The 24,423-nt window shown below is 47.4% G+C and overlaps 6 protein-coding genes and 1 long non-coding RNA gene across 19 annotated transcripts; 4 read left to right on the plus strand and 3 right to left on the minus strand.

The window, feature by feature from the left end:
• Window positions 1-398: 398 nt before the first annotated feature.
• LOC147060266 (serrate RNA effector molecule homolog B-like) lies at window positions 399-5,952 on the minus strand. Of its 3 annotated transcripts, none has more exons than XM_085906012.1 (17): window positions 5,799-5,952; window positions 5,615-5,725; window positions 4,760-4,935; window positions 4,569-4,679; window positions 4,353-4,496; window positions 4,229-4,289; window positions 3,840-4,137; window positions 3,572-3,711; window positions 3,202-3,501; window positions 3,063-3,124; window positions 2,916-2,994; window positions 2,429-2,830; window positions 2,207-2,360; window positions 1,813-1,925; window positions 1,503-1,734; window positions 1,239-1,431; window positions 399-1,163 (listed from the first exon to the last, which is right to left on the minus strand). In XM_085906012.1, exons 3-17 carry the CDS (start codon window positions 4,876-4,878, stop codon window positions 1,088-1,090), a joined length of 2,484 nt encoding a protein of 827 aa, XP_085762138.1. In that variant the 5' UTR covers window positions 4,879-4,935; window positions 5,615-5,725; window positions 5,799-5,952; the 3' UTR covers window positions 399-1,087. The 3 variants fall into 3 exon arrangements, with proteins under 3 accessions (XP_085762138.1, XP_085762137.1, XP_085762136.1); XM_085906010.1 differs by having other exon boundaries at window positions 402-1,163; window positions 3,202-3,504; XM_085906011.1 differs by lacking the exons at window positions 5,615-5,725; window positions 5,799-5,952 and adding an exon at window positions 5,302-5,505 and having other exon boundaries at window positions 401-1,163; window positions 3,202-3,504.
• On the plus strand, window positions 1,509-5,031 carry LOC147060267 (uncharacterized). Its single transcript, XR_015065519.1, has 5 exons — window positions 1,509-1,736; window positions 1,840-1,943; window positions 2,047-3,141; window positions 3,224-4,127; window positions 4,206-5,031. It is a non-coding gene; the product is annotated as an uncharacterized LOC147060267 (long non-coding RNA).
• On the plus strand, window positions 5,827-8,229 carry ift46 (intraflagellar transport 46 homolog (Chlamydomonas)). Of its 5 annotated transcripts, none has more exons than XM_085906019.1 (6): window positions 5,827-5,925; window positions 6,449-6,550; window positions 6,618-6,925; window positions 7,036-7,129; window positions 7,191-7,322; window positions 7,477-8,229. In XM_085906019.1, the coding sequence occupies exons 2-6, from the start codon at window positions 6,455-6,457 to the stop codon at window positions 7,822-7,824; spliced, it is 978 nt and encodes a 325-aa protein (XP_085762145.1). In that variant the 5' UTR covers window positions 5,827-5,925; window positions 6,449-6,454; the 3' UTR covers window positions 7,825-8,229. The 5 variants fall into 5 exon arrangements, with proteins under 5 accessions (XP_085762145.1, XP_085762141.1, XP_085762144.1 ...); XM_085906015.1 differs by lacking the exon at window positions 5,827-5,925 and adding an exon at window positions 5,936-6,244; XM_085906018.1 differs by lacking the exon at window positions 5,827-5,925 and adding an exon at window positions 5,936-6,234.
• A 257-nt stretch (window positions 8,230-8,486) lies between these two features.
• On the minus strand, window positions 8,487-15,705 carry asgr1a (asialoglycoprotein receptor 1a). 2 transcript variants are annotated; one of them, XR_015065518.1, is made up of 9 exons: window positions 15,531-15,689; window positions 15,260-15,370; window positions 15,091-15,180; window positions 14,622-14,687; window positions 14,404-14,496; window positions 14,039-14,309; window positions 13,810-13,947; window positions 9,928-11,484; window positions 8,487-9,828 (listed from the first exon to the last, which is right to left on the minus strand). XR_015065518.1 is itself a non-coding variant. In XM_085906020.1 (7 exons), the coding sequence occupies exons 1-7, from the start codon at window positions 15,703-15,705 to the stop codon at window positions 13,800-13,802; spliced, it is 954 nt and encodes a 317-aa protein (XP_085762146.1). In that variant the 3' UTR covers window positions 13,732-13,799. The 2 variants fall into 2 exon arrangements, 1 of the variants encoding a protein (XP_085762146.1); XM_085906020.1 differs by lacking the exons at window positions 8,487-9,828; window positions 9,928-11,484 and having other exon boundaries at window positions 13,732-13,947; window positions 15,531-15,705.
• Window positions 8,649-14,836, plus strand: LOC147060270 (RPA-related protein RADX). Of its 4 annotated transcripts, XM_085906009.1 has the most exons (19): window positions 8,649-8,742; window positions 9,190-9,292; window positions 9,361-9,535; window positions 9,602-9,696; window positions 9,762-9,872; window positions 9,962-10,131; window positions 10,189-10,345; window positions 10,614-10,725; window positions 10,808-10,896; window positions 10,966-11,082; window positions 11,170-11,265; window positions 11,349-11,504; window positions 11,768-11,892; window positions 12,388-12,521; window positions 12,586-12,633; window positions 12,708-12,751; window positions 12,807-13,055; window positions 13,242-13,391; window positions 13,472-14,810. In XM_085906009.1, the coding sequence occupies exons 1-19, from the start codon at window positions 8,653-8,655 to the stop codon at window positions 13,591-13,593; spliced, it is 2,343 nt and encodes a 780-aa protein (XP_085762135.1). In that variant the 5' UTR covers window positions 8,649-8,652; the 3' UTR covers window positions 13,594-14,810. The 4 variants fall into 4 exon arrangements, with proteins under 4 accessions (XP_085762135.1, XP_085762132.1, XP_085762134.1 ...); XM_085906006.1 differs by having other exon boundaries at window positions 10,966-11,265; window positions 13,472-14,813; XM_085906008.1 differs by having other exon boundaries at window positions 10,808-11,082; window positions 13,472-14,812.
• Window positions 15,706-15,776: 71 nt separating the features above from the next.
• cyb5d1 (cytochrome b5 domain containing 1) lies at window positions 15,777-18,075 on the minus strand. 3 transcript variants are annotated; one of them, XM_085906023.1, is made up of 6 exons: window positions 18,001-18,075; window positions 17,186-17,295; window positions 16,760-16,801; window positions 16,526-16,602; window positions 16,243-16,461; window positions 15,777-16,162 (listed from the first exon to the last, which is right to left on the minus strand). In XM_085906023.1, exons 3-6 carry the CDS (start codon window positions 16,773-16,775, stop codon window positions 15,932-15,934), a joined length of 543 nt encoding a protein of 180 aa, XP_085762149.1. In that variant the 5' UTR covers window positions 16,776-16,801; window positions 17,186-17,295; window positions 18,001-18,075; the 3' UTR covers window positions 15,777-15,931. The 3 variants fall into 3 exon arrangements, with proteins under 3 accessions (XP_085762149.1, XP_085762148.1, XP_085762147.1); XM_085906022.1 differs by lacking the exon at window positions 18,001-18,075 and having other exon boundaries at window positions 16,760-16,847; window positions 17,186-17,473; XM_085906021.1 differs by lacking the exons at window positions 17,186-17,295; window positions 18,001-18,075 and having other exon boundaries at window positions 16,760-17,118.
• Window positions 17,360-24,004, plus strand: plod3 (procollagen-lysine, 2-oxoglutarate 5-dioxygenase 3). The gene is made up of 19 exons (XM_085906013.1): window positions 17,360-17,820; window positions 18,875-18,966; window positions 19,025-19,161; window positions 19,231-19,394; window positions 20,143-20,255; window positions 20,339-20,402; window positions 20,488-20,585; window positions 20,704-20,805; window positions 20,881-21,012; window positions 21,081-21,202; window positions 21,275-21,379; window positions 21,449-21,574; window positions 21,674-21,815; window positions 21,895-22,008; window positions 22,101-22,172; window positions 22,594-22,698; window positions 22,804-22,950; window positions 23,157-23,282; window positions 23,365-24,004. The coding sequence occupies exons 1-19, from the start codon at window positions 17,697-17,699 to the stop codon at window positions 23,518-23,520; spliced, it is 2,241 nt and encodes a 746-aa protein (XP_085762139.1). The 5' UTR covers window positions 17,360-17,696; the 3' UTR covers window positions 23,521-24,004.
• Window positions 24,005-24,423: the final 419 nt, after the last annotated feature.

Genomic DNA, 24,423 nt, shown 5'->3' on the forward strand with positions numbered 1-24,423 from the left:
CAATCCCTTTACTGAATGGCGACATAGTTCAAAGTCGAGTGTGTGTGTGTTTGTGTGTGTGAGTGGGAGCGGTAGTTAAGGGACTACTTTATTTTGATCACACGCTGCGCTTGAACCTGTCGGAACAAAGTGGTGATACGGCCGCTCATATGACATTGCGGTTTGGCTGTATTCTGCTTTGAAGTGAAAACGTTACGATAAAGCGCCGCTTTCAAAATCAAAACACGGCAGCAATCAAGAGTGATGTTACGCAATTGATGTTTGAAATTTTCAAAAATGCACATTTTAGAACGACGTTAATCAAAGAAAATCACCCTTTAAGAAGGTATAATCAAATCTTATATAGCATTTCAGTCTTTAGTAATCTAGACACATACATAACTGTTAATGTTGTGACATTTTTGACATTTACAGATTGAGTTTATTAAAAATTCATAACCACAGGTAACACTGAATCAAAGCAAAAATTGACAAATCTATATAAAAATAAAAGCACACCTAAAAAGTCTGATCTAAATGATGAAAAAGGTACCATCAGGGGTGATAAAATCATTGTTGGTTAGTGCCTCTTGATTTTGTCGAAAGTTGGTCGTCAGCTGCTGCAGTGGTGCATTACTGGATTCTTGGTTACTCCCTAATCAGCGGGATGTATTCTTCTTGAATACGTAAGACAAGCGTTGCGAATTACCATCATTACTATCAGTAATTCTCAGTGGAAAATAAAAGACAGCATTTTTTTAAAGTGACAATTTGTCTAAACACTCCATGGGCTGCTGCTGCTATGTGTGAGGTTTCATCATTGAGGTAAAACCAATCTGTGTCAACCACTTCACATTCCCTACTAGTAGATGAACATTCCAACACTTGTTGAATTCTACTTTACAATCATTGCCTATTGAATATGTAATATATCAAAGTAGTTTAAACTTCAAGAAGGAGGTGTGGTTATTGTTTTTCTTTATTATGACATCATGACTTGCAAAAGTCACCTTGGTCCAGCTGGAAGGAACGCACGCACTCAGTCAACGCATACACACAAAAAAACAAAAGTACAGAATCAATCCTGGGAAGCACGGTTGCCTGTTGTTTAAAAGAAGTCCAGGTCATCCGGGGCATCCAGGTCTCTGTACTCGATGATGGAGCGCGGGTCTCCTCGCATTCCCCTGCACACGGGTGTACACAAAATTACGCAACGTGTATACCAACGTGGACGCTTACTATCATCGTGTTTCTTTAACCTGTTGTTTGGATGTTTCCCCGGGAAGCCCAAGTTGCCCCTGAAGTTATCGTAATGACCGCGCCCGGCCCCGAATTGGTTGGCGGGGTAAGGAGGAACGCCGGGGAAGGTGGGCAGCAGTGGCCTGATGGCGGGCGGGTATCCCAGAAGGCTTTGCTGTTGAGGCGACTGAGCGGGAAAGCTGGCGGGCGGTGCTGAACGAGGAAATGAAAAAGCCAGGTGAGGGGGACCGTTTGCACTCTTGTCGTTACTTTTTGGAGCTTACCTTGAGGTGGGGGTGGCGGGGGTTTGTTCTCAGGCAGTGCTGGTCTCTTGGCATCCAACAAGTAGTTGTTGAAGTAATCCACTTCCTGTCTGACGGCGTCCACCTTGTCGCCGTGTTTGTTGAGGATGTGTTTACGCACAAACTCGGGCGCCTTAAACTTCTTGCCGCTCAGAGGACACAGCCACTTGTCTTTGCTGAGCTCCTGAGTGTTGGCCGCTAGGAACTTCTCCACCTGTGAGCATCAAAATATCATGCTGTCAAGAGAGAGAGATCATGCGGTTGTGGTGGATGACGGGCGGGCGAGTCTCACTTCCTGTTCCGGGTCTTTCTTCCCCAGGCGCACGGCGTCTTCCGTGCTCAACACTTCGGGCGGACTCAGCAGAGGAGCCAGACGCTCCTCGCACATCTTCAGGTGTTCACTCACTGGCCGACCACGACAAAGTAGGTTCCATCACACGGGTATGTGTGTTACGTACAATTCTCAAAACCACTGGTAGTTATTTCATTCGTTTCCATTAACTATAAAACTATGATGTGTGTACAGACATTACAGACTGCCTTGAAACTTCAATAGGGGCCAGCACCTTTCCTCTGGAATAAAACCTTCTCTCGTGACCAGACTCCTTGAGAATATCTACTACAATCTCCCAAAACTAGTTCCATTTTCCAGCCATGCTGACGTCTACACATTTATGTGAATGTACCTTCAGTTGCCGTGATCTTGGCCACGGGCAGAGGTCCTCGCACGTGGATCAGTCCGCAGCGATGGGGCATGTGGTCCTCGGCAGGGTACTGGCAGAAGTTGTAGTAGTCCACAGAGTGGACCACACGCAAGTAGAGCAGCAGTGTGTCCAGCACCTGCAAACACACACACACACTTGCAAAAGCGCACAAAGAAAACCCACAAACAAAAAGCTGGTGCTCACCTTTAACAAGGTTTTATCCGTCTCTACTGTAACCTCGGAGGATGGGGCGGCGTCTTTGGCGTCGCCCGCCTCGCCGCCCGTCAGCTCCTCCTCTTCGGCGCTCACCTCCTCGATGAGGTAATCGGTGATGTTCTTTAGGACCGGGTTGGTATCCGTCTGTGGTGGCGCATTCCCGTGTGGATTTAGAGTCAAGCGGGAAGCGATGGTGAGGGGGTCGCTTCGAACAGGAAGTCTCACCTGGTCCTGCCACAGCTCCGCTCTCTGGTCCAGCGTGTGCACCAGCCTGGCGGCCAGCCGGACGTCGTTCCTCGCGACAGGCTTGTGCTGTGTCAACCCGTTGACGCTGCGGACGCGCCGACACAAGTCGCGGTTGACCACTGGAGACAGCTCGCAGTCTCGGAGCTGCCCGGTGCCGCAGAAGATGGGAGCGAATGAGAAGAGGCGAGAGGACACGACGTCCAGAGCGCGAGTGCGGGACGACCTTTACCCGAATATTTTGCAGGTTCCAGCACGTCTCCTTGATGTTGACGCCGCGGTCGAACGTCAGCCAGCACCGTCGGAAGAACCTGAGGCGTATTTGGACTGTGAAGCAAGCGCTGATCTCACGTTTGAACATCACAAACTTTCTACTCACCCCCTTTCTGGCTGAGGGTCTGACACCGCCACCCGCAGGAAGCCAGGGTACCTGCGACACAGCTGCAAACACAGCGAGGGTGAGTACACCTTTGTGGATGATGAAAGACTCCCGCGGGAGACGAGAGGTTGCCACTCACTGCAGCAATCTCTTCTTTGGAGGCGTCGGGCGGGACGCTCCGGATGAAGAGCGAGGTGGTGAGGTGCAGCGGCCGGGGAACGGCTGGCGACGCGGGCTCCTTCTCGCCATCAGAGTGGGAGGAGTCGGAGGCCGAGCCTTCGCCACTGTCGGCCGACATGCTGCGCTTCCTCTTTCGGTTTTTCTTGGACGCCGCCTCCTCCTCTTCTTCTTTCTGCTCCGCCTCTTCCTCCTCCTCCTCCTCTTCTTCTTCCTCCTCCTCCTCATCCTCATCTTCCCCGTTCTGCTTGCCATCCTCATCCTTCTGAAGCGTCAAATCGTCACCACCGTTTATTCGTACAGTTATTCTGTAAAAATTGTACTATTCTCACCTTGCTTCGGGTCCTCCCTGCCTCGCTGCCAGCCGGCTCTTTGCTCGGATTCGGTACCGAATCGCCGGCACCGGCGCGCTCCCCTCCGGGCTCCAGCACCTTCAGGTCCAAGTCTGTGCCACCCTCCATCTTGATGACGGCTATGGATGAAAGAATTCAACTGAGTGTAGAGTATTTAAGTACACAATATTTACCATCATATTTTTATAACCTTGACCACAAGAAAACGTTTGTAAAAAAATAAAACCAATAACTAACAAACCCTGACCTGCATCCAGCACTTTGATGATGGCGGTGGTGTGCTCCATGTCGAGCGACAAGTCATCCAGCCACTTGTTGTCCCATAGAAAGAGAAACACGCCCAGACGGCGTTTGAGCGCGGCCAGAGACTCCGCCTTCCGGGCTGCAATGTCCTCGGGGTGGTATTTGGAGCGGAACCACTCCTGCTCTTTGTGCTGGATGAAAAAGTCCTGCAGCTGCTGGCGCCGGAAGTCCACTTTGTACTGATTATAGCGCTTGACTGCCTCCGTCTCATCCACACTGTCCTCTGTATTCAGTAGGAAGTCCTGTGCATCATACAATAGAGGTTATGCAAGTGACTGGACAATTTTTTTTACAATCCATTTTTTTTTAGGGGTGACTGGTGGCTTCGCTCACCTTGAAGCTCCTCATGGTTGGAGGTCCGGGTGGCGGCAGGTCAGGATCTGCCATGGCCAACCTAAGGGAAAGCGAAGGTGCGTCTGTTATGCCATCGAGCATGCTCACACGCCCGTGTACGCACCTTCCCTGAAGCGGGTGAGCTCCGTGATGCATGGGAAGTTGGGGGATGTCGGGAGGCCAACCCTGAGGGCCAACCCTCGGGAACAGAGCTGCACCTCCGCCGAAGGGCTGCTCGAAACGGTACGGCTCGCCCCGGTGGTCATCCCTGATAAAACCAGCACGTCCTGAGTTGCGTTGCATCAAGATTTATGGAAGCTATACACGGGCCAGCACTCACCAATCTCTCCTCATGCGCTTGTGCTGGGGGCTCATATGTCTTGGCGGCGAAAACCTCTCCCTGCGACCACGATCGTAGTCACGTCTTCTCTCTCTCCCGCGCTCCCAATCCCTGAGTGTGCACGTTTACTCATCACACGAGCCATCCTGACGTTACCTTAATAAAGATCGTTTTTGTAATTTTAGTTTCACCTGTCGGGCCAGTCGTCGCGCCGCCTCTCTTCTCGCTCTCGGGATCGCTCCATGTCACTTCGCTCCCTTCGGAACTTGTCCCGACGCCTCCTGTCGAATTCATCATCGCTGTCCCCCATTTGTCTGCACGCAAATCCAACTCTTTGGTCCCTGAGGACTCACTGGCTTCTAGTGAACTGTTACAAAAACAGTGAAAGAAAAAAAAATCCCAGGACTTTGTGTTATTCAGTGAGCAGGCTACTTCCCGGTATAATTAACCTGCATTTCCTCATACTGCCATTCATGCAATAAAATGGTAGCTTTGAGTTGTATCAAACAGGCTCAGATTTAACACGAAGTAAATGCATTTATGATAGATTGGAACGACGTCTTCATTAACTCAGTATGATTATTCGAAAGCATATAATTTATTCCTTGGCACAAAAACGGTTGAGAAATGGTGGTGGTCCAAGGCTTTTTGCACAGTACTGTAGATAAACTGAATGAAATATCATGCATGCATTTGAGTTGTGCCTACCCTAGACAAATGCATAAAGACCTACCAGCCGTCGGATAAAGAACCCCTTGTTTCTATGCGTTAGTGATTGTTTCTCGTTACTTACTAGCTAAAATATACAAAATAATCTCTACAACTCGCTGTTTGGTGAAACATCGAATATTGCTGGAACACTAACTTTCTATTAGCTGCTAACAGCTAAAGCTCGCTCGACGTTAGCCTTCCTCTAGCTTAAGCGCGGCTTGTTAGCTCCACTCCCGCCTACTCCGCTTAGGGTTTGGACTTCAGACCCAATTTACTAAAACGCTCTTGACAATTTTGTATCGTATATATTTTTTTGTTCCTATTGCACAATTTACCTGAAAACGTTGCGAACGAAAACAAGGAGACCTGCTCACACACAACAACGGTCCCGCCGCCACAACGGCCAATCACGAGAGCCTCCCGGGCCCAAGTTGCCCTCTAGTGCCCTGAAGGAACAAAAAAAACATGTCTTAGATGCACTTTTTGTGTTCAAATAATTATTAAGGCGTCAATCTATACTTCTGTGGCTTCTGGTGTAATATTGGTCAATTTCTCGTGGAGCGTGAGCATTTTTAACTCGTGTGCGCACCAGCCCACACGGTGGCGATACAGCTCGGGTGCAACGAACCGCTTTGTTTGACGATAGGTGAAGAAGATAACACGACATGATTATTAGTAGAAGAAGAAAACAACATGGCATCTCCAGTTGCTAGGCTACAGAACTGTTCACGGTTGTCCTTTAGTGGCGTACGAGCGAGTTTAGACTTGGAGTGATACATTGATTTCTACATTTATGTGATAGGTGACCCCGCGTAACGACAACAGTGGCTGGTCACGGAAATTCTCTCAATTTGGCAACAAGAAGCCCAATTTTTGCTGATGCTAGGTGGCTGACGTTAGCATGTAAGCTCTGCTATGACGGAACACTCCTAAGAATGAGAACAGAAATTCTAATGTTGGTTAAAGTAAGCTATGCTACGCTAACACTTATTAAATTTGAATTCAATCCGAGTCAGACATGATCTATATAATATGGTAACAAGATGAATCGTGTGAATTCAGCCCAAGCCCAACATGGGTGGTCCTGTGGTAAAATTAGATTCAGTATGTTTGCATTCATGTATTTTATATCTTTTTGTTGTCTCTTATTGAATCTTGTGTTTGCGTAGTTGTTGATGGAGCGAGCCGACCGGCGACTTGTGAAGAACCAACCATATGATGAGAGTGTGGAGGTGAGCGACTCGGCAGAGGAGGCGAGTATCCGCGGCCAGGTAAGAAAGGTCCGCCTGTCCTCATCCTGAACTGGCTACCAACGCTCACCTATTTTTGCTTTTGCAGGCTGACCGCGGGAGGAACAGGAGGGGGCGCAGCATGTTATCCAGCAACAACAGCAGCAGTGACGAGATGGACGAAGATCGTGAGCTTCCAAGGGCCAAAGGGCCAGTCAGCAGGCAGCCTGGGGTCAGCCCCAACGAGGAAGACGACGAAGATGAGGAGGAAGAGTCAGAAGATGCGGAGGACGATGACGACGATGATGACGATGATGACGATACCGGCGAGGCACCTGAGGGCGCGTACGACCCCGCCGACTATGCCAACCTGCCCGTCAGCACAGAGATCAAAGATTTGTTCCAGTACATCGTGCGGTGAGTTTGGAGTGATGTCTGACAGACTGACTGACTGACTGACTGACAATAAGTAACCAACACTATTATTGTCACTGGCTGACTGATTTTGTGATTGTGGTCTGCGCTAGGTACTCTCCCAAGTCCATCATACTAGAACACAGCCTGAGACCCTTCATTCCGGATTTCATCCCGGCTGTGGGAGACATTGATGCCTTTCTTAAGGTAGGCTCCTTCTTGCTGCTCCACCTGAACCCTAAGCCAAAAGATCACCGGGCTGTTCCAGGTGCCAAGGCCGGACGCCAAAGGAGACGGGCTGGGCCTTCTGGTTCTAGACGAGCCCAGTGTGAAACAATCGGACCCCACTCTCTTGTCACTGTGGTTGTCCGAAGAGACCAAGCAGCATGCCACCAGCGAGGTACGTACCCCAGTGAGCTAAGTTCAACGAGCAAAATAAGATTTGAACTACCTTCACACGTTAACATTTAGTCAACATTTCTAAAGATTATTATACTTTTTTTTTTTTTTGGTCATGTTACGAGCTAAATATTTTTTTTCTCACGCGTTTCCAGCTGAAGGTGACCAGTGTATCCAGTCCTCAAGCTAACCCCCGTGCCGTGGACAGCTGGGTGGAGAGCATCGGCGCCCTTCACCGCTCAAAGGCGGCGGCCAGCGTGCAGTACGCACGCGCCATGCCCGACATCGACGCCCTCATGCAGGAGTGGCCACCAGAGGTGGAGGAGACCCTGGGCCGGGTACGCCTGCCCCCTGCCCGCCTCTGCTGCAGCCTGCCACAGTACTGCGACATCGTGTGCGCGCTGCTTGACGTCCCCGTCTACTGCAGCCGCATCCAAGCGCTACATCTGCTCTTCAGCCTCTTCCTTGAGTTCAGAGACTCGCAGCACTTTGCACGCACCTGACCGTAACCCTCCATGCCTTGTGCGTAGTGAGATTTTTCACGACTTCCTTGTAAAATCATGTTCAAGTGTGCTTATCAGGTAACTTCCCTTACTAACCCAGGCTGAATTTTGTATCACCTAAACGAACTAAGAGTCTTTTAATCGCTTAATCCCGTCAGGACTCACCACTATGGAGGCACCAGGTAACCCTAAGGACTATATGAATAGCGTGCCGTCCAGCCTGCTCTGAAACCCTATCACCGGGGAATATTGTAGAAGTGTTTGTTTGAAAATAAAAAACACTTTTGATATTTATAGAATGTTGCATATGACTTTTACGTTTCCTACTTTGTTAAATTATTGGTGGTAGATGGAAAAAAGTCTTTACTTAACTGAGTGATAGTATAATTAATAGCAATAACTTAAAAGTAAAGTCAGGGGTTTGGCATCATCTTGTGGCAATTTTAAGATGGGTTCATTTCTTCTTTTATGCATAATTATGATTTATAATTTACAGCAATAAAAGCTTTTTCAGAAGTAGCACTGAAGGCGACAGTTTAGGGGACAATTAGGTATTCAGGGATTTTTTTTCAAATGCCATGTACGTCTTCTATCGGTTGCGTCAACGAACATCAACGGCCTGGACTTTATGCCTTATTTATTTGTATATTTGATTACATAGTTAGTTAGTCTTTAAGGGAAGGAACCGCTTGCTCTACACTCCAGTCCAGATAGTAGCGGTAATGCTCCGTGAAAGGTGATTGCCAACCACCATTAAACACCAAAAATAAAGAAGAAGAAGAAGACGCTAACCAAATGACGCATGCGCACTCGCTGTGTTTCTTGGCAATGTCGCGGCTCGCAGGCTGTAGCAGTTTGGTGGTACCCGATTGCATCTTACGCCGAACTTTGGCGCCGTTCACAACTGCTACGAACCAGGTTCTTACTTAATTTATTCCTCGTTATCTTCTGTGAAATAAATATAAATAAATAAAGAGGGATTCACACATTCTTGGTGAAACTAAATGTAAGTTTCGAAATCGATTCTTAAACAATTTGATCACTATCGTACACAAGTATTTCATTCATTGTCGTTTTGGGCAACTACCGTATAAAGCATGTTGTCAGTATCTTGTGTTTAGTTTCAAGACTAAAATCGAATTATTTAACGTAAGGCATTTATGTATAGAAGCCTAATTTTACACAGCTTGTGTATGACACCTATTTGTACCTTTTCATTCTTTTTTGAGGTGGCATTTCGTGACAGCAACAGATTATTTAGGGCACGGTCTAAATCGGATTGGATAAACTAGACTCAGGACAAGTCAAAATGAAACAATCTGTAAATCAAGGTGCCTGCCACTCGATCACTAAATGTGTTCTCAGCGCTCTCAAGTGATCTGTCGAGAGACGCTCTACCTGTTGGACATCTTACGCTACACCAGCGACCAGGGCTCCTGCGTCTACTTCCCAAACACCATCTTCACCGGTGAGTACGCTGCCCTTTTTTCGGGCCCTCTTGTTCACCTCTGACCCCGAGCGTGCATCTGTATCCAGGCGATAACTTGTACGACGTCACGTTGAGCGATGGTGACTGCCGCCTGCGCGTCACTCTGGATCCCAGGCTCAACGGGTTGGTGGAGAAGTATGTTCTACGGCGGGGCTTGGCCGTGCAGAACGCCACACTGGCCCCCGCCATGACTGGCTTGACGGACCGCACAGAGAACGAAAGGTAAGATGGTTGGCTTGCGAAGGAACATAATACTTAGAAGTCACTTTTCAACTTTCTTCTGCGCAGCTTCATCCTGGTAAGCGTGGAGATAATCGCATCAGAGACAAAAACCAACTCGGACCAGGACTCGCTGCCCTGGACCGGCTCGTCCGACGTGTCAGGTGAACGTGCTGATCGGCGCCGGCCTAAGACGGCGTGCCATTGGTTGACGTCGGTCTGCTTTAAGGTCCTCTGTTGGCCAATCGGAAGCTCTTTCTGCCACTGTGGAACAACGTGGACTTTCACGGGGACGCCTGGAAGAAGACGGCGCCTCCCCCAGAGGAGCAGGAGGAGACGGGTGAGTGTAACAAGTGCACTAAGCATACCAAATAAACAATAGATTTTTCTCTCACCTCCCTCGTTCTCCTCTCCTCCCTTCTCCTCTAGACACAGATCTCCGCCCCACCGTGACTGTCAAAGACCTCCGCCAGGGGTTCTTGGCTCACGACGTCTGGGCCCTTCGCACCATCCAGCGCCGACTGATTTTACGCATCACAGCCAAGTCGCACCTGACGTATTACGGAAAAGCAGACAAGAACTGCACCGTCCCCTATCAGGTGGGCGAAGGCGGGGCCGAGGAGGGACGAGGCGTTTGACGCTTGTCGTGCGTGCAGGGGCTGTTAAAGGCGCACGACTCCTCGGGAAGTGTGTCGCTGGTGTTGTGGAACAGCGCGTGCGTTCACTGGTACCGCTCACTCAAGCCTGGCGACGTGGTCAGCCTGAGCCACTTCCGCGTCAAGAACCAGTTCCAATCAGAAGGCGACGACATCGGTACTTCCGTCTCATCCCTCCATCCTTTTTTCCTCATATTCACTTTCTCTTTTTTTTTTCCATTTCTTACTCTCCTTCCTTTCTTGAGCATTCTTCAAATGTTGTCTACCGATGTAGTTTTCAGCTTGTTTCCTTAAAAATATTCAATATTGTCTTTCATGCTTATTAGCTTTCTTCCATCTTTCTTTTTTTACTTGCTTTCTTGCGTTCCTTCCCTGACTCATTCCTTTCCGTGCACGCATTCAGAGACGTGTGATGTCGCCCACAGAGATCAGCGTGAACAGCCGGAATCCCGCCACTCGCATCGCGCTAATCTCAGAGGCGTCGGTGGCGCCCGACTGCCTGCCGCCGCCCGCACCCGCTTCCGATTTCTGCGACAGGTGTGGCCACGCCCACCGCGGGCACGGTGACATTTTACCAAATTGAAATTTGAATGATTGCCTTCTCCTTTTCTTCTCTTAGTGAGGAACTTCCATCTCGCTCTCCGGGCACCCTGTGCGACGTCATCGGCTTGTTGACTTTCACGGGGCGTGCCGAGCGGACGAGAAAGGGTGAGGGACGTCGCCGTGGCAACGGGATGCGGACGCAAACTCGCTCGAACTCAATACTGACGCGCGCAGATTCAGAGTTGTTGGAGTATCGCTGGCTGCGGTTGGAAGATGGACGCAGCTCTCGCCCAATCTGGATCCAGCTGTTCGCCACCTCTCAGCCGCAGACGCACAGCCACCTCCGCCCATGTGAGATTGAAGGAAAAAAAAAAAAGAATTCAGAAGATAATGGAAAGATAGAAGACAAGCTAACAAGCAGCATGGGTGTGTGCGCAGTGATGGTGCTGTTGTGTTCTTGCCTGAAGGTGGTCCAGACGGCCGCGGGCGCCTCGTACTTGACCAACACCCCGTTCACGCAGCTGCACCGCTCAGGTAGCAACTCTCTTTTTTTTTTTTTTTTTTTTTGGCCGACGTCATCCTCTTGGCGTCACGTCAACGCCGGGCTTGATTGACAGGTAAACGCAAGAGCCAACTGCCGGCGGTCCAGCAGTTCCTCGACTGGTTCCGGCAACAGGATGAGAAACGCCTGTTGCGCTCGGCTCTGATTGGCGGGTTCTTCACGTACCCGCCCCTTCCCGTCTCCCTGGAAGACTACATGAGACACAGGCAAGGTCAGCTGACCGACATCTTCGTGCTTGAAAAGGAAATTGAGAAGATTGTTCTGTCTGTCCTTTTTGCTCACTTCCTTCCTTCCTGTCTTCCTTCCTGTCTTCCTTTCTGTCTTCCTTTCTGTCTTCCTTCCTGTCTTCCTTCCTGTCTTCCTTCCTGTCTTCCTTCCTTCCTTCCTTCCTTCCTTCCTTCCTTCCTTCCTTCCTTCCTTCCTTCCTTCCTTCCTTCCTTCCTTCCTTCCTTCATTTTTACCTTTGTCTTTTAGGGGATCCTGGTTTCCTCCAGGGGACGGAGCTTCTGAGGGAGATCAAGACCCTTTGTTATAGGGAGCGACGCACCTTCTGTATCCAGGCTACCGTTACCATGGTTAGGTATTGTCGCAGAGGAAAGGTACACACACACAAACACATGCAGTCACCAATAATTCGATTGATCAATTGCTAACAATGGTCAAGAGCGTATTTCAATCAGCGATGGCTTGGAAGTGTCTCTAAACATATTAGACATGTCTTTACTTTTTTTCTTGGACATCATCTTTTCAAATTGTCATTTTTTTGTTTCTAAGTTTGAAAATGGAAGCTTGTAGCATACAGATTTGAGCATGCACTGCCGAAACATTGACGCTTCAGAAAAAAAAATCCACCACTTACTAAACCTAACCATTAATTCATAAATATTGCTTAATGTATTACTGGATTACATATTATTATTACAATTACTACTTTTTTTAACGACAACGATACGTGCGACAGAAAAAAAGAGCATCTTCAAAATCAGTGTCAAAAAATAATCTAGAAACTATTTGCATGTCTTTTTTAAATATTTTGTAAAAATGTATTGACCAGTGTGACTAGGTGTCAGTTGCTATGATTGATGTTGTTTTAGGAGAATCGTTGCATCTTTTGGCGAGATACGTCTTTGTGTCTGTCCTCCTTCTCACCCTCCTCATCCTCCAAGTTTTTGCCATCAGCTGTCAATTACTCGACTCCCCGCTCATCGACATCTCCCGCCACTGGCAGGTAACAGAATATCCTTCCTCCTATAAATCTATCGTGTTCATACAAGCGTGTTTGTGTGCCGCAGGAATTGCAAAAGAAAGCTTTTGCTCCACTCAGACACGCCGCAAAAGGGGTAAGACTGGGCCACGTTCAAAAAGAAGCACTCTGATTGGGCGGACCGATGACATTATTCTTGTGCCTCCCCAGACGTCCTCGTGCGACCGTGCAGCCCGAAGCCGGCAACAAGACAGGTGCGTCTGCATGTCCGGTATGACATGACGTTTCCTGAGGTGTCATCTTGTGCAGCCATTCTTTTCGACACGTCCATGGAGTTCCTACAAGACACAGACGAGGAAGAGGAAGACGACGACGACAGCTCGTCGTACGCCACCTGCCCTTCCCCGCCGGATCCCCCTCGTGTCTTCGTGGAGACGCTGGCCATGCGCTACGACCCCGCCCATGAGAAAAAGCAGGTGGCTGCCGTGACAATGGGAGGAACCCTGACCTGTCCCGCCGTCTTCGCCTACGAGGACTATTACACGCTCAGTCTCAAAGGTGCGTCAACAAAAAAAAAATGTCTTCCTTCTGTTTCTTTGTTTTTCATTTGATTTTCAGTCAACAGCGATTGCTGTCCCCTGAGATGGATAAAAGTTTTGCTTATTAATTCCTTCCTTTTATTCCTTTCCCCTTTTCTGGTAAACCGACACGTAACACTTGACGTTGATTCGCCCACCCCCACAGCTTTGTCGGACGGCGTGTGCGTCGACGCAATCTTTCTCCCTCAGTCGTCCTCTTCCTCCCTCTCGCCACCCTCCCACTCACACGGAAACACCTGGGTCTCCATCTTGTCCCACGGAGCCTTCTCGTCACACGCGCCGCCGCCCTCGCCAGGTGCGTACGCTCGCACACAGAACAAAAAAAAAAAAAACTGTCTCTCAGAAGTGACGACGTTTCCTGTCTCGTCCCGCCAGGGGATCTCATCGCTACGGCAACGCTGCTGGCCAATCAAAGGCTGGCGTGCTTACTGGATGTTTGCAATCTGGGCGGAGAATCGACCGAGGTGGTCATCAGCCGGGCCTTCCGGATCACCTGAGGACTCCCATGTTTGTTTTTCCCCACAGCACATTTGCATCACATGGAACAAATTTCGATTGTTCGCCATGTTGTTTTGTACGTTACTGATGACCTTTTTGCACTACTTATCATTTTTAATGAAAGCCATTTCCCTGTGTGAGTGTATGTTTTACACTTTATTCTGTTTTCATTAAAAAGTGTCAACGCAGGTGCTTTTTTTTTTGGTCAGACCTGCCTCTGGCAAAGGAAGGACAGCCTGGAGGAGCAGTGCAGGTCATTGAGGCGTCCGTCCGTGTGCACGTGAGCACAGTCCTCATCTCCGGGTCCCAGGCCGTGGTGCGTCCAGCTGTCAGGCTGGCCTGGCCGCCAGTGCCTGAGCCAACCAACCCCGCCCCCCCCCCGCTATTAACAAGCGCTTCTCTTAAATCAGAGGATTAGATAGAATAAGGCCGGACGTGACCCACCTGCGGTTCATGACGTAAGGGGTCTGGTTGACCCACTCCCACGACCCCGTTCTCTCGTCACTCAGGCCTATCCAAAAGAAGACGTTCGACGAGTGGCGGTGCACAAAGTCCCATTCTTCATCCGACAGGATGATGGCCAAGTGCGACTCGTGTCCGTTGCACCAATCGCGTGCGTCGTGCCAGGACAGCAGCGACTTTACGAACATCAAACAGCTGGAGCCTATCCTCTCCCAGCCCAGAGGACAGCAGCCGCTGTCTTTCGATGTCGAACCTTCAAAATCGCAAACCTTCAAATATCGATTCCGTGTGTGTGTGTGTGTGTGTGTGTGTGTGTGTGTGTGTGTGTGTGTGTGTGTGTAGTGTACCATTGTTGATGATGCGATGAAGGGAGCACTGGAGAGTGGCTACTACTTTGCTGATGGTGTCCAGAGTGGCGAGCTGCTTCAAGGCCTCAGAGGCTGAAAAGCAAGGAAGTCATCATGTGATAACACGCACAGTAAGAAAAGTGGCATTGTGCAACACCATAGAACATTCCATGATAAGATGAGATGGTGTCAACAACACAACTTTCATCACGTCTCACTTGAGCGCAGCTCGTCTTTGTTGCTCGCCACCGCAAACTTGAGTCGCTCCACACCTTTGGCGGCGTCTGCGACATGGACGCATTGTGATGAAGGAGGAGACGACACGACAAACACGGTGACGTGGTGAGCTACGTTGTTACATTTTACTTTGTTTTGAAATAAATACATTTGGAATCAGTCTGTTTTTATTTTTTTTTATAGATAAATGCTTGGTTTTACTTTAGTTTTTATATTTGAAAAAACTTTAGTGTAGTAAAGTTAACTACACAACAATATCAAACGACTATTTGACCTTCCTTCGGCAATAGAAAATTAAATAGGTTTGATATTAACCCTAAAACGTATGTATATTAAATGACAAATAAGAAAATGAAGGCCATTTTTGCTAGAATTAAAGTTTTCATTAACCATACTAATCTTGCATTGTACAGTAGAACGTCAGGACATGAAATTAAAGCGGACGGTTACCTGCAGTTAACTCCTGGATGCCGCTCAGTGATTGGCTCATATTGGAAACGCTTTGCTCCGCCGACCACAACCGACTCGCCATCCTCGAGTCTGTCACACATTTCTTTGCTGTGATTGAAAGACAATTTTACAAAGTTGTGTTCTGTGTGTGTATTTTCTTTGCTCTCACAGCTGGCTCCCAACGCAATTGTCAGAATCAAGATGGCTGCGGCGGTCAGAATGGGAAACAATCGACGGGTGAGCCTGGACACGCCGCCTGAGCGAGGGTTCAATGTGGGATCTGGCATACGGAACAAATGTGAGCTAATGCACACAACACAAACCACATTATACCAAACATGCTAACACATTTACCACTACACACAAAACCTTACAACATACACTACCATACACACACTCACACACTCCATACATGCTTAGACCACACACATAATTTGTACTTTTGTTCCAAAATGAGCTGCTGGACTCATCGATGTCATCGTGGTATTCTATCGTCATGGTGATCAGCTTCTTTGCGTCGTCTTTGTGATGGAGAGAAGTGCGGCGACAGAGAAAGTCAACGTCGGCTTGAGGTGACTGACCGCCGAGCGAACTTTGAACTGGATCGTTGACCATTTTGTGAGATCCGGTGGCAGGGGCGACTTTCAAAACAAATCATACAATTCAAAATTTCTAATTGACATAAAATGTGCTTTATTTGTACAAAGAATTGATCCCTCACAACAAAAACATGGCACAGTGCAACATTAAACAGAATGATTTGACTTTATGGTCCAACACAAACTGCGATTAATAGTACGACAACAAAATATGGAATCAGTGTCACTCAACAACACGGCATTCACCCCTCAGTGAGGTCATCGTTGAAGTGGAGGAGGATGGCGGGCGTGAAGAGATCGCAGTCGAGACGCAGATTCTGGAGCTTGAGGTCATCATCGGGGACATTGTTCTCACTTAAGGTCTTGCTCATGTCCAGGCTGGCGCCATTATGCTTCCACGTATAGCTGCACGCATGCGAGTTGTACGGCAGGTAGCGCTCCAGGATCTCCGCCAGTGTCTCCTCAGAACACACCTGAATCAAAAGAGATGCAGGGAAGCTGTTAGCCTAGCTTAGCACACAGGACGAGAGTCTAGGCTCTGCCCGTGGTCCACCTCCAGCCGCTGCTCCTGTGACGTCAGGGTGTTGATGACTCGTATCCACCTGGTCTTGGCGGATAGCCGTCCCACTTCGTAGCGCTGGTCCTTCCACCAAGCCGGCTCGATGTCGCTGGCCCAGTCGGAGCGCGGCCCAGCCGGCGGGACGTGCACGAATCGTCCTCTCGGGGTGTAGTAGCTCACACAGTCCGTCAGCGGGTGGACAAATGTCAACAGCTGCGCACAGGTGCGGGTGAGCTCTAAAAGCCGCTGTATGATTTCTTCTTGTGTGCACACTTACGTCTTCTGTCTCGGGGTCAAACCAGCTGCTGATGTCCTTGCCTGCAAACTCCATGATAGGCAGTAGTAAAACATCACCTGGGTGAAGATAAAGATAAAATTGTGTGAATGCTGAAGAGTGTTGTCCAATATATCATATTTTACGTGGTAACATTTTCTAATAGACAGGAGACATTTTGCAAACATTAAAATTCCAAAAGCATTTGGTAGTTATAGTTCGAATGATCATGCTTACCCTCATGCAGCTTCATCAGGGGGGTCAAGTCACACACTTTGCCTAGGAAGGACACCCAAAGGTCAGTCGCAGTATTGTGAGCCGATACCTGTGCGGGCGTGAAGAAACGTGGCCTTTTTGGCATTATACTCTCCAAAATTCAAAAATAAAAGAGGCCGCTATTTGTTGTCGCTATCTTGTTGCTAGGTAACCATGACATTAAGGGGTGGGCCTCACTAAGTGTTTTTTTTTTTTTTTATATATAATGGCAAAATACATTTAAGATGTCAGCCTCATTCCCTCCAAAATTATTTTTTAAAATATATATATTGTCATGACGTCATACGGGGCTTGAGTATCACAGTAGGTTGACAAAATCGTGAAGTGAAAGTGTGTGACGTGGCAAACCAGAACTTTCTATAGCCCCAGGACACGAAAAAAAAATACCGTTTGTCTTCCTGTAATTGGCTCGTTCGTCGACACGCCCGATTGGCTTGGAGCCCCTTCAGGTAGCTTCTCATTGGTCACCGTGTCCGGCGTGGGAGGCCAATCACTTCCTGTTGACGTTTACGTTTACGTTTGTTGTACGACGAGCAAATATGCATTTTCAAGACTTCATAAGATGTTTTAAAGTTAACAGAGCAGTCCTTAAATGAACAATGAGAACGTAAAAAGTGAAAGTACGATGAGGCAAAGTTGAGATCCACTTTCGCGAAGTTTCTGAGGCCAGAGGACAACGCAACGAAAAAAATCACATTTTCTTACTTGTGATTGGCAAAACGTCTCGTCAATCAAGACTACAGCTGTTCTCATTGGTCGAGGTGACAGGCCAATCACCTCCCAGTGACGTTTACGTACCAACTGGGAATAATGTCCTCGCGAGATTTCGCCAAGATTCCATCGGAGCTGCGAAACGGAGACGAGAGGAGAGTGGAGTGGAGAAAAGGAGTAATTTGCGATGGAACGGAAGCGTTTACGTCGACAAATGGCCGTCGCCACGTCTTTTTGGCTTTTCGGCTTGCTAACACTGGGCGTTATGCTCCATGTTGCCTCCGGGGCTCAACCGCGGAGCCTCTCCCCAGGTAGGGCCGCTCTGGAGGGTCTCCAGGCGGGCCAGGAGAACCGCCGTGTTCTGCTCAAGTCTGCCCACGCCTTTTCTGCGTCTTACCTTCCACTAACTTTCCATTCACGTTACGTCATTATAAATTCTATTATTTACTGACGTTTTATACTTCATTCAACTCTCGTGAAGTCACTCTTACCTCTCCACCAGGTGGAGCCAGCTACTTGATTGTGTTCCCTCCTAAAGAGTCCAAACTCCATACATTAATATTTGCACACACGATTTCCGGATTACCGTATTGGCCCGAATATAAAACGATGTTTTTTGATTGATTGATTGATTGATTGATTGATTGATTGATTGATTGATTGATTGATTGATTGATTGATTGATTGAACATTTATTGATCCCGGGGTTGGGGAAATTCACTTTAGTTTGAGATTGCACTTTAGTTTACATATTAAATGTTCAGATATTAAGATGTGATACAGTTTTTGCATGATTTGAATGAGGCAAAATAACATGCTTTTTCTCTCAAATATATTGTTATAATCATTTGTTTCCAATGTAATCATTTTCTGTATAAAAATTAAATTTGGTGTTCAAAAAGTCTTTTTTCAAGCTTGAGTCTTGAAAAAGAGTGGGTGGTCTTATAATCAGGGTTGTCTTATATTCGGGCCAATACGGTATTTGGGAGGAGGGGGTCGTGTCTTTTTTTTCAGTATCAATTTGCCATGTCTAATATAAAAATATTGCTTTGGCACCATCTGGTGGCATCTCGGTGCTGTGCACTGACGTTAAACAGGTGATCAGCTTCTTCATCCCTGTTATGCAGCAAGTGTCCAAAGATTAATTGATTTATCTCAGCCTAATTTCAACAAAGTCACAATCTTGTTCTCCCTTCTGATTGGTATGGGAAGAAGCTAGGCTAGCAAGACGCTGTTGTCATAGAAATGACTACAACTTTTGCACTGTTATAAATGGCCATGGCCGCTCGTCCTTCCCCACTTTTTTCACCTCAGTGTTGAATTCCTTCTTTCGGAAAATTCCAGCGTGTGTTTGTGTGCGTACAGAGAATCTTCTGGTCATCACAGCTGCAACAGAGGAGACAGATGGCTTTCTGCGCTTCATGGGGACAGCCAGAGAGTTTAACTACACTGTGAAGGTAATCCACTGCCGATGATGATGATTTGATGGTTGGTGACGCTGATGCTGGTCTTTAGGTTCTGGGCTTGGGGGAGGAATGGAAAGGGGGAGACGTTGCTCGTACGGTGGGCGGCGGGCAAAAGGTGCGCTGGCTGAAAAAGGAGCTGCTCAAACACTCGCAGCGGGAAGACCTGGTGGTCTTGTTTGTGGACAGGTAACACACCTTCCTGTTTTGAGACATTTGCCCAGTTATTCAAGCGCACCCTGCTGTCTCTACCTCCAGCTACGATGTTGTATTCGCCTCGGGTCCCGAGGAACTCTTGTACAAATTCTCCCGGCTCGGCCACCGCATGGTGTTCTCCGCTGAAGGCTTCTGCTGGCCAGACCAGAGGCTGGCACCCAAGTACCCCACCGTGCATTTGGGGAAACGATACCTCAACTCGGGAGGTAAAAGAGCACCGCTTGGATGTTGTTGGAAGCCTTACTATGCCAGTTCGTTCATAAAGGAGACGAGTTCTTCGGTACTGATGTTTACTTGCTTTCAGATCACAGCCTCACCGTAGAACTGGTGAGACAAACGAACATATAAACTTTGGTTCGCAAAACATGCACGTCAAATACAAAAGTAAAACAACCTGGTACTTAACTGTTTAACTCCTTAACTTTGCGATGACGTGTACGAGGTCGGGCCGTTTACTATCGCGCTGCAGCATTACGTCACTTTCCCGCTTCTTTACCTGAAACAGGAAGTGCCCTCGAAGTTAGATTGACTTTCGGGTTATATCGCAACTTATTATTAACAATACACTGCTACAAATTATGTACAAAATAACAAGAAATAAAAACAAATTCAAATAAAAATAATTTGCGCACCATGTAAAACTTTGAACTATCGCTAGAGCTGCAAGAGCTCCGCTTAATAGCGAAAGATACAATTGCGTCATTTCTGGATTTATCTTTTTGCTGGTCGAACTTGGCTCAAACTGTCCAACAAATCAGAGGATGAGAAGATGCTGATATTCTAGGATAAATTTGAAATCTGCACAACTTATTTTGAAGCCTCTGAACAAATTAGAATGACATGGCAACACATACAGGCTGATATCTGATTGGATGAAAACTAATATATTTGATTTTGTCAAGTACTTAGTCTGTGAGTGGGAACTAAAAATTAACTTAATCGTGCGTCCGTCAGGGTTCATAGGCTTCGCGCGCGAAGTCAACAAGCTGGTCCAGCAGTGGAAGTTGAAAGATGATGACGATGACCAACTCTTCTACACCAAAATCTACTTGGATCAGACGCAGCGGGTAAAGTGACATCTGGCCTGCCACACTGACGTCATAAGCATTTTCTATCTTGTCACTCTTTTTTTTTTTTTTTCCCCCCTTAGATCAAATTCAATATGACGCTGGACCACCGCTCCAGAATTTTCCAGAACCTCAACGGCGCCGTCGGTGAGAGTCCGCTAGTCGTTAGTTGCATTAGCAAGCGAGCTGTTACCGAAAGCACTTGCGGACTTCTCGACGTCGTTTTTGTCAGATGAAGTCGTCCTCAAGTTCGAGAAGGCTAGGGTCCGCTTGAGGAACGTCGCCTACGACACACTTCCTGTCATCATTCACGGCAACGGACCCACCAAGGTCGGCTGACCCCAAAAACAACATTTCACAAAAATGTTATTTCATTCTTCTACCTGTCACTAAATGACCCAAGATAAATTTTTGGAGGAAATTCATAATTCTCACTTTTACTTTACAGCTGCAACTCAACTACCTGGCTAATTACGTCCCCACGGCGTGGACGTACGAGGAAGGCTGCGGCAACTGTGACGACGACCTCATTTTCTTCGATGGAGTAGATGTACGTCACATGTCACCTCTGCTCTTTTTGTCTGCAAGCAGGCCATTTTTAGAATATTTTTGGGCGGTGTTTCAGGACCAGGAGATGCCACTGGTGCACGTGGCTATATTCATCCACCACGCCACACCCTTCATGGAGGACTTCCTGGAGCGGCTGACCACACTCAACTACCCTTTATCGCGCATCCACCTTTTCATCCACAACAATGTGAGTAGTCTGTGGACCACTCATTTCCCTGAATATTAATAACACCCACCCCCCTCGTCCAATGGCAGGTGGTGTACCACGAGCAGCACGTTCACGAGTTTTGGCAGCGCCACCGTTCTCTTTTCCCCAACGCCGTGCTGGTCGGACCCGAGGAGAACCTCCAGGAGGACCGCGCTCGCAAGATGGCTGTGTGAGTGCACGGCCGGTCGCCGTCGGCTCGGATGCGTCCGTTACTTGAGCTTGCCGCCATGCGTGTTTGTAGGGAGGCGTGTCGAAAAGACTCCAGTTGCGATTACTACTTCAGCATCGACTCGGATGTTGTCTTGACCAACCCCGACGCCCTGAGGATCCTCATGGAGGAGAACAAGTAAGCATAAAATGGGCTCCTTTTAGCCAGGATACGCTGATTTAGAACGATATCTGAAATGGTTTCCAGATCTGTCATTGCGCCAATGCTGTCCAAACCCGGTAAGCTGTGGAGCAACTTCTGGGGCGCCCTGAGCGCCGAAGGCTTCTACTCCAGATCGGAGGACTACATCGAGATTGTTCAAGGGAAGAGGATGTGAGCATCTACGTCTATCTTGTTCTCACCCCCCCCCCCCCCCCCCCCCCCATCTACCCGACCGCTCGATGACTCACCTCGCTAGTGTGTATGTTGCAGCGGCCTGTGGAACGTTCCATACATGTCACAGGCCTACTTGATCAAAGGCAGCGTGCTGCGCTCCAAACTGGCCAAGGTTAACCTGTACACGGACCCTAACTTAGACCCGGACATGGCGTTCTGTCGGAGGGTCCGAGAGCAGGTAGCTTTCTTCGCCGCAGTCATTGCAGGTAGAAATTCTGTAAAGTGATCTCACCTTGTATTTCCTTCTCAATCACTAGGGAGTGTTCATGTACGTGTCCAACCGCGACGACTTTGGCCGTCTAGTGTCGGCCAACAACTATAACACATCCAGGCTGCACCCAGACATGTGGCAGATCTTTGACAACCCTCTGGTACTCCCAACACACGAAAATACCTCAACATGCAATATTTGGTCTGTTCATTGTATAATTGTCATTAATCATTGTTTGTGTGTCTGTGGCAGGACTGGAAGGCCAAGTATGTCAATGAGAACTACTCCAAGATTTTTGAGGACCCCAAAAGCTTTGTGGAGCAGGTTATCATCGTTGTTGTTATTATTGTTATTATTATTCAGCAGCATTATTATAGTGCATTTTATAAACAAGTTAACTCAATCTGCTTCATATGATTAGAATAATTTAAAAGATATACAAACAAAAATTCTAAATTATTTTGAAAATACTTTAAAAAGATCTTTGGGAAAAGAGCAGCGATTTTAACCTAGATTCCAAAGTATTCACACTTGGCGCTGACTTTAATTCTGTTTGCAGCTTATTTCACTTCTATGCAACCTGACTATCTGCAGACCTGAAGGCCCTACTGGATTTATAGCATATTAGCATTATTCCATTAGCGTCAGTAACTAAACAGTTCAGCAATTTATTGATCAGTAGCTGAATTTTAAAATCTCTTCAACCCGGCAAATTATTCCGTGGACCATCTCTGTGCCGTTACAGCCGTGTCCGGATGTGTACTGGTTCCCGACCTTCTCTGAAAAAATGTGCGACGACCTGGTGGAGACCATGGAAGACCACGGCGAATGGTCCGGCGGAAAGCACAAGGTTGACACCCTGGCCTCCTCACTAGTCTGCGTGCTTGCCAAAGCCCACAAGATGGCCGCAGGTGATATATGGCGCTGGTTGTTTGCGTGTGTGTGTGTCTCACAGGACGAGCGTCTGGCCGGTGGCTACGAAAACGTTCCTACCGTGGACATCCACATGAATCAGATCGGATTCGAGAAGGAATGGCTGAAGTTCCTTAAGGAATACATTGCACCCATCACGGAAAAACTCTATCCCGGATACTCACCGAAGGTACGAGCTGCCTGAACTCTCAATAGGGTTGAGGTCAGGGATGACGGTGGCCACACTGAGGTTTTCCATTTCTATTTAAAGAATCAATGTCAGGATTTTGCTAGACAGAAACTCGAATTAACAAGTATTTATAGGGACGGGGATGTTTTCAATCATGCAAATTATCTAAACATTTTCTTTATCTTCTTCACTTGTGCCACATGCAGGCTCAGGCTATCATGAATTTCGTGGTGCGCTACCGTCCCGACGAGCAGCCGTCTTTGCGGCCGCATCACGACTCGTCCACGTTCACCATCAACATCGCCCTCAACAGCAAGAACGTCGACTACCAGGTACTTGCGCTGACCTTATTAGCATTAGTTTAGCTTCCGTCCTACTTAAGGCTCGACTAACTGACATGTTTTCTCATGTCAGGGCGGAGGTTGCCGGTTCCTGCGTTATGACTGCAACGTGGAGTCGCCCAGGAAGGGCTGGTCCTTCATGCACCCTGGCCGCCTGACTCATTACCACGAAGGTCTGCCCACTACCAGCGGAACCAGGTATATCATGGTGTCCTTTGTGGACCCCTAAGTCCCGTGAAACTTGCTTAAGGAGCTCCAGGATTTCACTTCTCTAGCATTTTGGAGGGATTTCTCTATTTTTTTTTTTTAATGGGATCATTTTGTCACGGTGGTGCCTTTTTCTAGAAACTCCAACACACTGTGTGTGTGCATGTGACTTCTACGACAAAAAAAAAAGAAAAAAGATTTTAGTGTTGAATTAACTTTTTTACCTTGGTCATGTAAGTGGGGTTTTTATGAGGACTATTTATATTTGAACAAAAAGATCCACCTTCATGCTTGGCTTTGTATAAAATGCTTTAAATTATTTAAAAGCGAATGAATACACTTTTAAGAATTTTAAGACAAAAGACAAAACTCCAAACTCTTGTGATTTTCTACCAATTATGTTGGATCAAGAGCAAGCACCACTGACAAGTGAGAATGTGAGCTGTGTTGTTTTAACAGTGTGAACATAAGTGCTATACAAATAAAGTATAGACTTAAAATGACAATGAATGGATTGGGTGTTTCTTTTATGAAGAACACAAAGACCATACCAAAAAACTATACAGGCCCATTTTTACATTGTTTGTGTTTGTATTCAACTTTAACTCTCATCCTCAAGCCCTCAGATATTTTTGCGTTTCTGGTAATAGTTTTTAAAACCAATGCTTTGAAATCTGTTCTGACTTGTGAAATGTGAATTATGTAGAAGTACAGATAACTTGTATAAACTTGCAAAACTTCTTTGTCTTTCTATATGGCTGTATTGTACTGCCACCTAGTGGCCAAGTTGTGCACAGCAGTTTGAATACACAAACTGTTCAACTTTACATTGTGTCAAAGGTGGTAAATCTAACGCCAGAAAGAAATACAAAACAGTCACAGTTTGGCTTTATCCGCAGATGTTTCTTTTAGAGGAGATCATCTG

Source organism: Syngnathus leptorhynchus, chromosome 2 (genome assembly GCF_054491065.1).
Source record: "Syngnathus leptorhynchus isolate UIUO chromosome 2, UIUO_Slep, whole genome shotgun sequence".
Lineage (NCBI taxonomy): Eukaryota > Metazoa > Chordata > Actinopteri > Syngnathiformes > Syngnathidae > Syngnathus > Syngnathus leptorhynchus.